Source organism: Mustela nivalis, assembly GCF_964662115.1.
Source record: "Mustela nivalis genome assembly, chromosome: 1".
Classification (NCBI taxonomy): domain Eukaryota; kingdom Metazoa; phylum Chordata; class Mammalia; order Carnivora; family Mustelidae; genus Mustela; species Mustela nivalis.
This window is the reverse complement of record NC_139020.1, coordinates 83694698-83711852: the sequence shown is the minus strand read 5'-3', so window position 1 is coordinate 83711852 and position 17155 is coordinate 83694698. Positions and strand designations below refer to the sequence as shown.

Here is a 17155-nt window from a genome sequence, read left to right as displayed (position 1 = left end):
AAAGTACTCTTTAAAGCATGCACTTACAGAATGGTATATTAGTCATTTGGGATCAATCTGTTTTTATTTATTTTAAAGGAAAAGTGAGAATAAGCTATTAGGTCAGTGGTTCTGAAACTTGTTGGTCTCAGAATTTCTCTAACTTTTTTTTTTTTTTTTTTTTTTTTAAAGTGTAGAGCCCAGTATGGAGCTTGAACTCATGAGCCTTAGATCGAGACCTGAGCTGAGATCCAGATTCGGATGTTTAACTGACTGAGCCACCCAGGCACCCCTCTTTATACTCTTAAAAAACGTTCTTGGAGGTTATATATAGGTTATATATCTCATCATTTACTATACTAAAAATTTAAATTGAGAAATATAAAAGGAATTAATTTATTAAGAATGATGAGACTAAATTTATTATAAGTAAATATCAAAGTAGTGATGTGAGAGAATGAGAGGGAAACGGGTGAGTTGGGGTGCCTGGGTGGCTCACTTGGTTAAACTTCTGACTTCAGCTTACGTCATGATCTCAGGGACCAAGCCCCAAGTTGAGCTCTGCACTCAGTGGGGAGTCTGCTTTTCCCTCTCCTTTTGTCCCTTCCCCCTCTTATGTCCCCTTCTCTCTCTTTCTCAAATAAATAAATAAAATCTTTAAAAAAAATAAAGAATGAAAGAAATGGGGGAATTACTATAAGGTCGTTTTGACCTCAGGATCCTTATTTTTTATAATGTTCAGTTCTTACTTTTGGTTTTAAATATTTGAAACACATTGATTTTATGAATCACTACATGAATGTGATCTGAAGTTTGAAAAATAATATTCTTTACCCACACCTTTGGTGTATGCAGGACCATGAAACTCCAGGCCAACAAACTGGAGTAAATTGGGAATAGCTATTCCTCAAGAACCCACACTTTTCCATGAAAACTATCATCAATCAGTCTATCGAGTACAGTGATATCCGATTGAATCAAAGGTCAGTCTTAGGAAGCTACAACCCAACAAAACCAGAAATAAAGTTTGAAAATAGAATCAGCAATTGCCTAAAATAGCTACCCATGAAATCTTTGCACTAAAACCATATATTTTATTCCTCATTCCTTTACTCACACCTAGGCAATCTCTTAATAGTGTTGTTACCAGGTTTTCTAACCCCCAGCTTTTATAAATAGCAAGCCAGAAGAGGAATGCTGGTGGGCTGTGAGAGGCTGGCACAAGGATAAGAAGAAAAGTGACTGCCTGGTAAGGCAGCCTAGAGAAAACAAAAAGCACAGAACTGTATCGCTGAATAGCTTAATTATTTTGATGCACCAAGAGAGTCTCATGAGTACCAAAGCTGTCAGTTAAACAGTTACTGAAGAAGATAATCATCACATTGATGACCTTGAGAGTTGAAAAATTCTGTCAAATTTTGTCTCATTTGTTTAGTGAAATTGAAATATATTATCTTGTAATATCATACATTTTTAAAACAAAAAGACATCTTTTCCACTTAAAAGATAAGATGTCAGCTATCTAAAAAACCATATTTCTGAAATTCTTTTTACTTGAACAGTGCCAAATAAATTTTATTTATACATTACTTATTAGTGTATTGAGTATGCTCTTAGTAAAGGCATATGTTAATGGCATAACTGATTAGGCAATTAAAGAATAATTTACTTACTGCCTAATGTTTGTCCTATTTCTACATTTAGAAATGTTTACCCTTGGAAACACAGTGTTACTCACAAGAATGTTAAAAGCTTACACAATGTCTTGTTCAGGAGAGAAAAAGTTTTTAGTATTGAAACAAAGAAAAAATATATACTAATATGATGTTACTTTGTCAACATTAGCAAATATTGTTTTCATAAATTAATGTGTAAGGGCCAAACCTTTCAATTAAACTACATACCAGTACTCAAGTATTAATTTAATTAAAATGCATGTATTCATTTCCAAGGCAAGAAAGAACACTTAGCAATTTCTAAATCAAGAAATAGTTCTGAATCAAGGGTTTTACAGTTTTGAACATAAGATTTTAAAAAGTAATACTGCGTCCAGCGTCAAGGAATCAGGCACTTCAGTATGGCAGTAATATGAGTGTAAATTATTAAAACCTTTTAAAGGGCAATTTAAAAATACAAAATAAAAATTTATAAGTATATGCCCTTTGAGCCAATTATTATATTTCTAGAAGTTATACTAAGGAAATAAGTAAAATGGACATACAGAGATATGTCTATACATTCTTTAAAATGTGTATAGATATTCTTTAAAACAATGTTTATAGTCATTCTTTAAAACAATGAATAATTTGAAATAAATGTCCATCAGGAATGAGTTAATAAAATAAAATTATAATATATCTATACTTTGTCCTAAATTACCTCTGTAGAGAGAGGATTGCTAGAGATCTTTTGCTTTTGCTTTATTGTTTGAATTGTTTTTTACAAAGCCATAAATTTTCAAAGGAAAAAAAATTAGATTTTTCCAAAGAATAAACTTCTTCTCCAGTTTAAAAATGAAAATATAGTAAGCTTCTATTTGAGAATGTATTTTTATTCTTTTTTTTTTAGACATTTTCTTCTTGTAGATGGTGGTGGTATCTATTTATATTCTTATGAAGGCCGCTTCATTTCTTCTCCAAAATTTCCTGGAATGAGAACAGATATTCTGAATGCACAGACTGTGTCTCTGAGTAATGATACCATTGCAATAAAAGACAAAGCTGATGAAAAAAGTAAGTGCATTTTTATAATTTTCCATGAAATTTGTTAACAGTGTAAAATTTCCTCAAATTAGCTTTTATTTTCTCATCTACTAGTATGTTAACTTTATATGAAAGAATTATGAGCTTCCTAATTCGTCCTAAGTGTGAATTAATTAAAGAACTAGAGTCATATTATACCCAATTGATTGATAGACATTGTGACGACATCAAAGCTTATTGGTAAGGAATAAATCCTTATATATTTAGTAGCTGTTCGTAGAGAGATTGAGTTCAAATTTGTGAGTCCTAAAAATGTTTGTTAATTTTTAAATTTAGTGATTTTTTTAAAATGTTCCCTTTTTCTTCATTAGGTATCATAGTAAATACTGTGCTTCATTGTACAGTGTATTTTACTTATATATACTTATATTTTTAGAAATATTTTTAAATTTATTTTAAATTACTGAATTAGAAGACAGTTATGAATAATTTAAGATTTTCATATAAAAATAAAGACTACATATTTGTAAATTGATATAAGTATGTAAGGTGTTTTGGAATTCCATCATACAGAGACACCATTTTATTGGGGCATTGCTATATCACAGCAACATCATCCAATACCGAGTACTTGCCACATACCAGGTATTTTTCTAGAAGTTGAGGATACAACAGTGAATAAGACTCACAAATGAACATACAAGTATGTAATGGGTTGTCAGCTAATGATATGTGTTGTGGAGAAAATGCAGGATGAGGGTATAATAGAGTATGCTGGAGGTGGGACAGGACAGGGAATGACTATAGGACAAGTAAGTGCAAGGGTTCTGAGATGGGAATAACTGGCATGTAAAAGGAACTGCCAGGGGTCCTAGGTCAAGGTAGAGTGTGGGAGGAGAGGACAGAGAGAAAGGTCATGTAAAAATTTGGCCGTGGTAAGGATATTGGCATGAGAGAGACAGAAAGAAGAGGAAAGCATAGTATTCTACATTTTTATCCTGGATGAATAAGATAGAAGACGGGGAAGGAGGAAGGTTAGAGGAAGTCCACATACAGAGTTCTATTTTGGTCACGGTAAGTTTAAATGCTTCTTGAACATTCAAGCAGGAATGGAGAGTAAACAATAAGATAGACAAGGCCAGATCTCAGGAGAGAGTTGGGGACTAGAAATATAAATTGAGAGTCACTGGTGTACAGACGCTGCCAGGGCACTGAATGAAATCGCCTAGGAAATGAATATAGGCAGAGAAAAGGACCAAAACCTGAGCGCATCAATATTTAGAGATGGGTGAGAGGAAGTAGAGCCAATGAGATAAGAGAGAGAGTGAGTTATCCCTAAATCTTAGTGGAAAAATATTAAATAATTATTTTTCCCTATTGATACATATTGCTAAACATTTGTTTGTCACTGTGATGTGTTATTAAAAGAAAAAAGAACTGACCTGAAGGGTAATTTTGTTAGTCCATGCTATGAAAGACCTAATTCAGGAGCTACTGTCCCGCTGTTTAATTTTCAGTATTTTCAGGTAACATCATGTCTCATGCTGGTTGAAATATAATCCTCCTAAATAGAGCTTTTATCTCTTCATGCCTTAGACCTTCTCTGACAGAGGACATTTGGTGATTGCTTTGTTTTCTGAAGGACTTCCTTTCTGGCTAAAAAAGAGAATCAAATAAGATACTATCTGGTTAGCAGACGCATTTAAGATGGCTAAGTAATTGTTGATAATAATAATTTGGAAGTCAGAGTTTTGTCTTCAGTAAACTTAAATTTAAAAATCCTAGTGATCATCATGAGTTAGTTGTCTTTACTTGTTCAACACCACAGATTTCAGATAGAGGCTATATAATAAAGTGTATGTTTCCTACTAAATATACCTTATTCTGAATTTTTCTATATTTAATTCACATCTGAAACGTTATTTGTTAATTCTTTGATAATTCATAGAATTTTAGAGCTAGAAAGAATTATCTACATTTTCAGAAAGAAGGGTTTATCTGCCAATAAATTATGTTTTACTTTAATTTTGATTGTTGCAGATGATCGTGCAATTCTGTTTTACTGTAAACAGAAACTCAAAAATACCTGAATAAAATTATTGTTGTCAACTGATATAAAATGAGCAGGAACAGATTTTTCATATGTTCCTTTTAAAAGAAACTAGTATTCATTGATGGCTAAATAGAGGTATATGCTAACAGTAGAAAACAAATTGAAGTGCATAGAATCATTAACCTAAGAAATGTTCCTTCAAGTGGGGGGACCATTCCATATGAAACCAATGGTGCCTTCCTAATTTGGGAGCTCCTTTATAAGTAGGATTCTTGCACTGAGTACAGTATTCTACCACTTTGGGTGACCAATTAAGTATAGAGGTACTAGTGCTTTTGGCTTCCTTCTCCTTAAACACTTGCACAGATATGCAATGATATTAGTGTGGGTGGCTATTTGGAACAAATATCTGGGTATGGGGAGAGAAGTTAGAGAGCAGTTTCTTATGTTTAGAAGCAGCTCTTTCAGGCTGGCAGCTCCTTGGTTCTTTCTACCAGTGTTTGCTACATATTAACACTAAATACAGATCCAAGCCTCCCATAGTTCATGGCCACTTACAGTTAGTTATAGAAAGAAGTAGACAAATCTATCCCTATACCTCCATCTCTTTATAATATGTGCAATCAGCAAAAGGATGGAATGCTTTTATCTTTAAAAAAGCTTCTCAAAAAAACAAAGAGGCAACCCACGGAATGGGAGAAGATATTTGCAAATGACAATACAGACAAAAGGTTTATATCCAGGATCTATAATGAACTCCTCAAACTCAACACACACAAAACAGACAAGCATATCAAAAAATGGGCAGAAGATATGAACAGAGACTTCTCCAATGAAGACATACAAATGGCTATCAGACACATGAAAAAATGTTCATCATCCCTAGCCATCAGGGAGATTCAAATTAAAACCACATTGAGATATCACCTTACACCAGTTAGAATGGCCAAAATTAACAAGACAGGAAACAACATGTGTTGGAGGGGATGTGGAGAAAGCGGAACCCTCTTCCACTGTTGGTGGGAATGCAAGTTGGTGCAGCCACTTTGGAGAACAGTGTAGAGATTCCTCAAGAAATTAAAAATAGAGCTTCCCTATGACCCTGCCATTGTACTCCCGGGTATTTACCCCAAAGATACAGATGTAGTGAAAAGAAGGGCCATCTGTACCCCAATGTTTATAGCAGAATGGCCACGGTTGCCAAACTGTGGAAAGAACCAAGATGCCCTTCAACAGACGAATGGATAAGGAAGATGTGGTCCATATACACTATGGAGTATTATGCCTCCATCAGAAAGGATGAATACCCAACTTTTGTAGCAACATAGACGGGACTGTAAGAGATTATGCTGAGTGAAATAAGTCAAGCAGAGAGAGTCAATTATCATATGGTTTCACTTATTTGTGGAGCATAACAAATAGCATGGAGGACATGGGGAGTTAGAGAGGAGAAGGGAGTTGGGGGAAGTTGGAAGGGGAGGTGAACCATGAGAGACTATGGACTCTAAAAAACAATCTGAGGGGTTTGAATTGACGGGTGGGCGGGAGGTTGGGGTACCAGGTGGTGGGTATTATAGAGGGCACGGATTGCATGGAGCACTGGGTGTGGTGAAAAAATAATGAATACTGTTATGCCGAAAATTTAAAAAAAAAAAAAAGCTTCTGGTTTGGGGGCTCCTGTGGCTCCGTTGCTTAAGCGTGTGACTCTTGATTTCAGCTCAGGTCATGATCTCAGGGTTGTCAGATTGAGCCCTGCCTCAGGCTCCATGCTCAGCACCAAGTCTGCTTGAGATTCTCTCTCACTCCCTCTGCCCCCCTCCACACTCAGTGTACTCTCTCTCTAAAATAAGTAATGTTAGCCAGTGTTTTTTTCCTATGTGGCCTTTATTATGTTGAGTTATTTTCCTTCTAAACTTACTTCATTGAGAGCTTATTATGAATGGATGTTGTAGTTTGTCAAATGCTTTTTCTGCATCTATTGAAATGATCATAGAGTTTCTATTCTCTCTCTTGTTAATGTGGTTTCCATCGATTGATTTGCAAATATTGAGCCACCCTGACATCCCTGGAATACATCCCACTTGATTGTGGTGAATAATTTTTTTAATGTATTGTTGGATTCAGTTTGCCAATATTTTGTTGAGGAATTTTGCATCTATGTTCATCAGAGATATTGGCTTATACTCTTTTTTTGATAGTGTATTTGTTTGTTTTTGGTATCAAGATAATGCTGAACTGATAGAGTCAATTTGGAATCTTTTCTTCGTCTTCTATTTTTTCTTAATTGTTCAAGAAGAATAGGTATTAACAACCTTTAAATGTTTGGTAGAATTTACCTGTGAAGCCATCTGGTTCTGGACTTCTGGTTTGGGGGAGTTTTTTGATTACTGATTCAAGTTCATGGCTATTAATAAGTTTATTCAAGTTTTCTCTTTCTTCCAGCTTTAGTTTTGGGAGGTTATATGTTTCTAGGAATTGATCCTCTCTTCTAGGTTGTTCTAGGTTGTCCAATCTTTGACATATAATTTTTCATAATATTCTCTAATAATCTTTGTATTTCTGTAGTGTCACTTCTTATTTCTCTTTCATTTCTGATTTATTTCAATCTTCTCTTTCTTTTTTTTTTTTTTTTTTATGAGTCTGGCTAAAGTTTTATCAATTTTGTTGATTTTTTCAAAGAACCAGTTCCTGGTTTCATCGGTCTGTTCCATTGTTTTGGTTTTTTTAGGCTCTATTTCATATATTTATTCTCTAATCTTTATTATTTATTTCCTTCTACAGGCTTTGGGCTTTGCTCATTTATTTTTTTCCTAGCTCCTTTCTATGTCAGGTTAGGTTGTTTGAGATTTTTCTTGCTTCTTGAGGTAGGCCTATACTGTTACAATCTTACCCCTTAGGACAGTTTTTGTTGCATCCCAAAGATTTTGACCATTGTATTTTCAGTTGTCTCTATATATTTTTTTATTTTCTCTTTGACTTCTTGGTTGACTCATTCATTATTTAGTTACATGCTATTTAACCTCCATTTCTTGGTGTTCTTTCCAGATTTTTTTCTTCTGATTAATTTCTAGTTTTATATTATTGTCATTGGAAAAGATGCATGATATGATTTCAGTCCTGTTTAATTTGTTGAGACTTGTTTTGTAGCTTAACATATGATCTATTCTGGAGAATGTTCCATGAGCACTTGAAAAGAATGTGTATTCTGCTGTTTTTTTGGATGGAATCTTCTGAATATATCTGTTATATTCATCAGGTTCAATATGTTGTTCAAAGCTACTGTTACTTTGTTGATTTTCTGTCTGGATGATCTATCCATTAATGTAAGTGGGGTATTAAAGTCCCCCACTATTATTGTATTACTATCAATTTTTTCTTTGTGTCTGTTAATAGCTGCTTTATGTAGTGAGTGCTCCCAGGTTAGGTGCATAAATATTTACAACTTTTAAAAATATTTACAATTGTTATATCTTCTTGTTGGGATTGTTCCCTTTATCATTATGTAATAATGTAGCATATGTAGCATAATGTAGTAATGTATGTAGTAATGTCTCTTGTTACAGTCTTTTTTAAAAAAGTCTATTTTGGGGACGCCTGGGTGGCTCAGTTGGTTAAGCAGCTGCCTTCGGCTCAGGTCATGATCCCAGCATCCTGGGATCGAGTCCCACATCGGGCTCCTTGCTCAGCAGGGAGCCTGCTTCTCCCTCAGCCTCTGTCTGCCATTCTGTCTGCCTGTGCTCGCTCTCTCTCCCTCTCTCTCTGAAGAATAAATAAAATCTAAAAAAAAAAAAAAAAGTCTATTTTGTTTGATATAAGTGTTGCTACCCCAGCTTTCTTTTCACTTCCTTTTTCATCATAAAATTTTTTCCATCTCTTCACTTTCAATGTGCATGTGTCTTTAGGTCTGAAATGAGTGCCTTGTTGGCTTCACCTTTCTATTTATTTCATTTTTTTAATTTGTAAAGGTTTATTAATTTTTTTAAGGGAGAGAGAGAGCACAAGGTGGAGGGGCAGAGGGAGAAGGAGAGAGAATCCTAAGCAGACCCTACACTGAGTGCAGAGACCAAAGCAGGGCTCGATCTCATGAACCATGAGAGCAGGACCTGTGCCAAAACTAAGAGTCAGATGCTTAACCACTGCACCACCCAGGTGTTCCTTGGCTTCATTCACCTTTTTAGGTATCTGGTATACTTGAGCTAAGAAGTAATATCAGTTTTAACATTTATTTATTTCTTTGAAACTAAATATAATACTGTATGCTAACTATACTTGAAAAACAAATAATATCAGCTTTTGCTTGGAGACTCTTTTGAAGCATTAATGAAATATTAGTTTTCCTCCATTGCATACCCATTTAGTCATTCTTTTATTCTCAGATACTATTTCTCCTTCTCTCCATTTATAAAGAACTAGTGGGCTGTCTCTACTACTGGGCAGGATAGCTGCATTCACATTTAACCTGATATTTACCAGCTGGAGTGGAAGCACAATCCATTACCTCAGGTCCTTGGAAATTCTGACCTCAAAGTTGAAAGTACAGATAGTTTCATGCCTCGGAATCATTTCTGCTTCTGATAATTGTAGTTGTAACCTTGGTCCTGAGACCATTGTATCTAGTAAAAAAAAGAAATTTGAGGTGATATGGGAAAGAAAGGAAAAAGTATAGCCATCATACCAGCATTCTCCTTTTGTGGGAATAACTGCATAGTCATGCTAGCATCTTCCTCACCCCCTATTCCTTATTTCCACTGAAACTGCAGAGGAATTTAGTGTGAACATACCCTTTGCTCCCTTCATGTTGAGTGTCAGTACCCACTCATGAAGTCTTATAAGCTAGTTCTTCATGCCTATATTACCTTTTTCCCCATTTAAAAATACCATTGTTTTCATTGCCCATTCTAATTCTTTGCCAAACTATTACTCTCAAAAAGGGTCTCTGCCCATTGTTGGGCATGATGGGCTGTAGAGTGTGTTCCTTGGTCTGAAGAAATGTGACTCAGTGGTCCAGCTCAGTGCAATACCTTCTACTCCGGTTCTTCCATAGTACTCTGAACCTTTGCCTCTACCACCGGGTAAGCAAAGCTCAGCCCAGAGTCAATGTCCATTTCTGTCAGGACCCACTTGTAGTCCCCAGTGCTCCAGGCATCAGTCGGACTTGCCGCTGTGCACAACGACTCCCTGCCAAGTAACCTCCCCATAGCCATCTGCAGTCCCTAAATCTCTCTTGTTAGCAGACAACAGTTCCTGTTGGCATTTTGTGCCTCCACAGATGCAAAAGGAATATGTCTAGAGTCAACCCCTCTTGCATTGTTTCAGTCCACTCACTTGATTCACCCAGTGGCTACCTCAAGTGGCACACCTGGGTGTCTGCTCACCATTTGTAAACATCTTCTGATGCTGGAAGAGGGTTCTTCTGATGGGCATTGACATGGCCTGTTTGAATGCACCACCCTTCAGATTTCCACAGTGATTTCCATATGGCCATGCCCTGGAAGAGCACCCGGTTCGTAGTCCAGTCTTCCACTGCCCATCCACCGCACCGTATGGCCGAGCCATTGCAGTGCCTGTGAGTAGGTCAAAATCCAGACATACGGCTAAACAGCGTGCAGTGCAGCTCACTGAGCAATTTGTTTTTTTACCTTTTGTGATCCGAGTGGTGGCCTTCCAAACCCAGTGTCTTGTGTTCCTGTTGGAACTGCCGTCCATAAGCCAAGCAGCTGTTTGTTGGTCTGTTGAGAGCTGTTAACAGGCTCTGTGCGAGTGATGGTAGAATCCTGCAGGTCCTCACATGGTTCCAGAGTCAATCCTGAGGCAGACGGGCTACCTGCTCATGAACATGTTGTGGAACTCTATGTGTTGCCCTGATGGCGTGTTCCTGCTCAGACCATTTCTGTTCTATCACAGAATCTCCTGAGTGCTACCTTCCTCTTAGAGCATTTCTCTGACATCACCCAAGATAATCCTTATTTTATGTTTTTCAGTCAGAGGCAGTTTCACTTAGTGTCTGGTAGCAAACTAGTCATTGCTCCTCCAAATGGAAATTGTCTTGTATAGAGTTCCAGTAGCTATCACTGGGACGTGCTCCCACACCCCTCAGTCTACACTCCACAGAGACTGCTGTACAGAGAACGTATCTTTATTAGCACTCCAGCTTCTGTTTGGTACCATTTGGTATAAGACCTCTATGTTTGGGCAGTCCCATGGGTTCCCATTTTGTATGTCTAGTTAATATTGTTGGAGAGGTGGGTTTTTCATGCCTTTTGTTTTATAATATTTGATAGGGGAAATATTCCCCAGCTAGGCACAATATCAGTCCTTATAGCCCATACAGGTAAAAGAGACACAACTGCTTCATATGAAGCTTCTTCAAGTGTACTTTCATTTAAATGTTCATCTTAATCCATTAGTTCTTCTATTCTCTTATCTCTCAATCTAATTGACTACCAGTAGGACTTTGCCAACAGGTTTTAGTTTTACAGCACTAGGTAGTGGAAGGATTCCTCAGTCAGACACAATACCCAATTTCATTAACATTCAAGAGACACAGCCTCTTCACATGAAGCCCATTTAAACACTCCAATTTTCATCCAAGCTTCACTTTACTCATATTAACCCTTGCTTTTCTCTGTTCTCCCAATTTAATTTTAGTCCTCACTATAACTTCACCAGTGGGTTTTGGTACCACAGTGCATGGGACTCTCATAACAAGAGGTCCTAGAAATTTCTCTCTTGGACTCCCTGGCCATTTTACATACTCCTGTGCATAAGGCCTTGTGTCCCCAGTAGAGTGTTGAGCCAAGAAACCCTTTCATCAAACCACCTCTTAATTAAATTGGGGAACCATAGCCCCAGGCAATTGGAGGTGAGGTTTCTTTTTGCTCTCTTGCCATATAGCTTTCCAAATTCCTCCAAACTAGGATGAATAGAGCAGATTTGTTTAAAGGCCTTCAATGTTAGGTGACTAGCAGGGATTTCCCATTGGTTCATCCAACCTCTTTTTTTTATTTTTAACCCCATCAATGTTTGTTTTATTCATCCCATTTCTTAGATTTTCATCTAGCTGGGATGAGGCCTTTGATGCTCCTCTCTGTCTATCTCTAATCGTTTTAGCGTTTTTCATGATTTTTTTTAGCATAACTTTTTCCTTGGGAAGTCTTAAGGATAGTCATTATACCTCAGGCTAACCAGAATCAGGATTTTCTCCAACATACTCTTTCAGTGGGAGCCTTGGGACCAGAGGCTGTAATTGAGACTGTCCAGAATCTATATTTGGCCCATCTCTTACTTTCATTTTATCTATTACAGATTATAATAACCATGGGATTGTATATTTTCTCTTTTTCATATTATTTTGCACTTTCTTATGCATCTAGTGAGCCAGCTTCCCAGGAGATGGATCCATCATCTCAAAATTCCATAGGTAACTTTTACCTCTCACAGCTGATTGCAGCTTAGCTGCTGTTTCACACCATGGGTGATCCTGCTGCCTTTAAGAGTCAGAGGTTCCTCATCCCCTGTTCTTTCATCCTTTCTCTTCCCAGACCGCATGTTTCAGTGAATTAGGGTTGTTGCAGTGATTCTCACCCTTCCTGACACCTACTACTTCATTTTTACCTTAACTGGTATATTGCAGTCATTTCTAATACTAACAACCTGGAGTTAGGGCAGACCCCAGGGCTTAAAGGCAAAGTTCTCCTCAAGACTTTCCTCACTTCAGACACTGGCCACAAGCTTCAGGGAGCCCCAGACCAACCCATTTTGCTGACTGACTGGCTACAAATTCAGGGACTCTGGTGGCCCCCTCAACTTGGATAATTTGCTAAAATGACTCACAGATCTCAGGAAGATGCTATACTTAGAATTATAGTTTTATTATAAAGGATACACATAGGGCGAGGCCTGGGAAGGAACACAGAACTTCTATGCCTTCTCATGAAATCAGGGCACATCACCCTCCCAGTATATCAGTTATGTTCACCAATGAGGAAGCAACCCTGAGTTTTTATGGGATTTTTATTACATGGGCATGATTAATTAAATTATTGGCCACATGATTGAACTCAATTTCCAACCCCCCAATCTCCCTATCCCCAGAGTTCAGGGAACTGAATATGCTTAGGCTTTCTGATGACCATCTCCTATTCTGAAGCTATATAGGGGCTCACCAAGAGTCTCCCCACCCGTATAACTAAGACATTCCTAATCACTCAGGAAATTCCAAGGGTTGTTGAAGGTCCCTGCAAGGAACCCAGGACAAAAACCAGACAAACTACTAATTATACCACAGGGAACTGTGCACTGACCCCAGAGAATTAAACAGTACATGACACATTGCCTGGTATTATAGTAGACACTTGGCACATTTTTCTTTTGTGAAATATGATTGTCTGATGTTATATTTGTCCAAATCAGAGTTCTGAAAATTACAAATTACATCTAGATTTGGACTTGACATTGTAGATCTTATGGAGGAGTGAAACCATACCATTACATTAATAACTATTCTAAATAGGGAATATGTTTTAGGAAGAAGTATTCAGTTCCACTGTTTTTTAAGAAATATAACCCCATTGATAAGTAGGAATTTGATGCTGCTGCTCTTCTATGCTGATAGATACTCTGTGGTTTAAAGGGTTAAATAATTTCTCCTTAGGATATAATAATACACTGAAGTTTACCGATAAAAATTCTAATTTAATACGTTAACTCATGCTTAATTTTTTTTTTCAAGTAATCTTCCTTTTTGAGGCATCAACTGGAAAACCATTAGGCGATGGGAAACTTCTTTCTCATAAGGTAATGGACATTAGCTACTTCTAATGTAAATAGCCACTGTTTAAAAATAGCCACTTTTTAAAATTAATGTTTTCATTTTAAGTCAAAAAACATAGAAATTAATTTTTTAAGTTATCTATAGTAATTGCCTCATCCTCCACTTTATTTTTATTTTTTAAGTTTTAATTTATTTATTCATTTTTAAGTAATCTTTATAACCCCACATGGGGCTTGAATTCATGACCCCAAGATCAAGAGTTGCATGCTCTTCTGAATGAGCCAGCAAGGCACCCCTAGAAATCAGTTTTATATTTAAACCCAGTTGCATTCTACTAGAGTATTTTGCCTAAAAATGTCACAAAGACTGAACACTAGTAAACTCTGTAATGGAAAGCTATTTATACAAATTAAATGGATAAAATAATCTGATTTATATGTCTTTATTAAGGCTATTTACTGCTTTTTAATAAAATATTCTATGTTGATTAAACTTTTAGTACTTATCAGTAAATAAAAATGTTTTGCTTTTCTAAACAATTTGTAGTTTTCCCACTGACCAGTCTTTAGCCAGCATTTTCTTTTAGGTTTTAACACTGTAGTTAAACTGAAAAAAAAAAAATTCTATAGAAGGACAAAAAGATCTTGAAGTTGCTTATTGGTTTTTGATTTTTAGCATTAAAATAAAGGAGCACATTTTATTTATTCTAATAAGAGATATATTCAGGTTTAGATATGTTTTTAACTTTATTGTTCAATGTCACTAGTGAAGCATTAGTCTGTATTTTATTTTCCTCTTTTTGTAATTATTAGTTTGAGTTTGAATAACAGGTAAACTCATAAGGTTCAGAAACAAAAAAGCATAAAGTATACAGGGAAAAAGTCTCCCTACTATACCTGTTTCTTATCAGTACAATTCTCTTCCACCAAATAAGTAACAAGCATTATTCTTTTTGGTAAGATTTTTATTTATTTGACAGAGATCACAAGTAGGCAGAGAGACAGGCAGAGAGAGAGGAGGAAGCAGGCTCCCTGCCAAGCAGAGAGCCCAATTCAGGACTTGATCCCAGGACCCTGAGATCATGACCTGAGCTGAAGGCAGGGGCTTAACCCACTGAGCCATCCAGGCACCCAGTAGCAACCATTATTAAACTCCATTTTCTTTCCAGAAACTTTTTTAGTGCATATATAAAAACAAAACTGATATATGTTCTTTTCCCCCTCTTTTACAAAAATGTGACATACAACTCTGTATGTTGCTTTTCTCACATAAACTGTTCCTGGAGATCTTTCTGTATCAGTACATAAAGTACTTTCCCAATCCTTTTCCCCTCACCATACAGTATAACATTTTATGGGTGTATCAATTTATTTGACCTGTGTCCAAATGATGGGACATTTAAGGTACTATTATACCTTCAAAAAAAAAAACCCAAAATAAATCCTAGCAAGTCTAAAAAAGTAAAAAAGTCTTAACAAGTCTTAAGACAGTAAGTAGTAAATAAATCCCTCTTGGATTCAGTTGAAATGAATCCACACTGAACCATATAAGGAAAGTCCTTTAACTAGCTAGTGTAATAGTGTAAGATAATGCAGTATGCCAGAAATACTTTGTTATATGGACATAACACTAATCTTAAAGTCAGAAATCTGAATTTTAAATTCTGGATATGCTTGTCACTAGTTTTTCTGAGCGAAATCACTTAATGGCTATACGTGTCAGTCTTCTTGTCTATAGAGTAAGTATAGGACTACTTACTTTACAAGGTAAAGTACCTTGTACCTTATATAGTATAGTTCCTTGTATCTACAATACAAGGTAGTTTCCTGTTTCACAGGAAATATGAAAGAATGTGTAAAATCTAAAACCCTAAAAACATAAGATATTTTCATAAATCTACTCTTAAAAATCTTTTAAAATTGTAGGCTTTCTATTTAGAGTAAATTTTGTTATGGAATGTATTAATTAAAGTAGACCTCTCTTGTGATATTCAGATTTGCCTCACCCTTTCACTCTGTCTACTAAATGTAAAACAGGAGGACAGATAGAAATGTTTCTCAGCATGGTGCATCTGGGTGGCTCATGGAGCATCTGACTGGGTTTTGACTCAGGTCATTATTTCTTGGGTCATAGGGCTGAGCCCCACCTCCTCACTGAATGAAGTTGGGCTCCAAGCTCAACCGGGAGTCTGCCTGATGATTCTCTCCCTTTCCCTCTTCCCCCACTGGTACACACACTCTCTCAAATAAATAAATAAACACATCTTAAAGAAAAAGAAATGTTTCCCAGCTTATGAAGTTTCAAAAAAATACACATTATTTGTAGTGTTTTCAGGGGCATCTTTCCCTTGTAAATTAAAAAAAAAAAAAAAAAAGTAACTGTGCTTTAGCTTTTGAATTATACCAGTAGTTTAAAATTACTTAACAGGGACATTTTATCATTCCAAGTAGGGAGTGATATTTAATTGATCTTTAAGTAAATAGATGTTCTTGCAATTAAATAATTTAAATGATCTGATGTCAAGCACTAAAGCTAATCCAGTATTTTCACTTTTCTAAATTTTAGAATGAAATTTTGGAAATTGCTCTGGATCAAAAGGGACTTACCAATGATAGAAAAATTGCCTTCATTGATAAAAATAGAGATCTCTATATCACTTCAGTGAAACGATTTGGGAAGGAAGAACAAATTATCAAACTTGGTAAAATAATTATAATACATTTAAAATTTGATTACTTTGAATTTTCTTGAATCTACTCTGTCATATTTATACTAAGTAGCATACTTGCTTGAATTAATCTGTGAATAATGCTTTAGTATAACCTTTCTTAACTACTTAACACCACTTAAATAGCAAGTCTTTAGCTGCTACAGCTACATTAGCATTGAAAGAAATACTTATAAATTGAAACATAATGGTTCTAGATAAAATACTCAAATATTTCCATACATTTTTAAATGAGTTTTTGCACATTTTCACCATTAAATGATCGGAAAATATAGTCATACCTACCGAAATTAGAAGGGGTCCTATATGTCAGTTTATTTTTTAAAGTATTTTTAATACTTACTGTAGTAGAACTAATAGTACCTTAACATTCTTTTTAAAATAAGGAACAATGGTGCATACTTTGGCCTGGAGTGATACATGTAATATCCTTTGTGGACTTCAAGATACTCGATTTACAGTGTGGTATTACCCCAATACGGTTTATGTGGACAGAGACATTTTGCCTAAAACATTATTTGAAAGGGATGCAAGGTAACATTTTACTGCTGGAATTATTTGTTGTGATAAATAACTCTAAAGTGTGATGTTTTTGCCCCTCTAATTTCAATCCCGCAAGGTACCTTTCAATCTACTCAGTCAATGAAATTGCTTAGCTAATGCTAGCTTAATGAGTTTTAAGTGTTGGGGTCAATTTGAAAGTATTGTATAATACTATTATATTTATTTGTTCCTTTTATGGATATAGTTTTCCTTATATAATTTTCAAGCCTGAGGTTGTTTAATGTAACTCAGGTAGTTTTTTTCAGTGTGTTTTAGTGGTTTTAATATGAACATTGTTAAGATTTTTCAGTGATATAAAAAATGTGTCAACCTTTATTCTTTCACAGATTATCATAAATTACAAATTATTATCATAC

The 17155-nt window shown here is 35.7% G+C and overlaps 1 protein-coding gene across 13 annotated transcripts in view; it reads left to right on the top strand.

Annotated features, from left to right (window-relative positions):
* Nucleotides 1-17155, top strand: part of IFT80 (intraflagellar transport 80) — a 125284-nt gene that overhangs the window by 90014 nt on the left and 18115 nt on the right. For all 13 annotated transcript variants that reach the window (XM_082687568.1, XM_082687574.1, XM_082687571.1 and 10 more), the window contains 4 exons: nucleotides 2548-2711; nucleotides 13466-13530; nucleotides 16073-16208; nucleotides 16622-16769. In XM_082687568.1, coding sequence (XP_082543694.1) covers nucleotides 2548-2711; nucleotides 13466-13530; nucleotides 16073-16208; nucleotides 16622-16769 — 513 coding nt within the window. The remainder of the gene's footprint in view (nucleotides 1-2547; nucleotides 2712-13465; nucleotides 13531-16072; nucleotides 16209-16621; nucleotides 16770-17155) is intronic.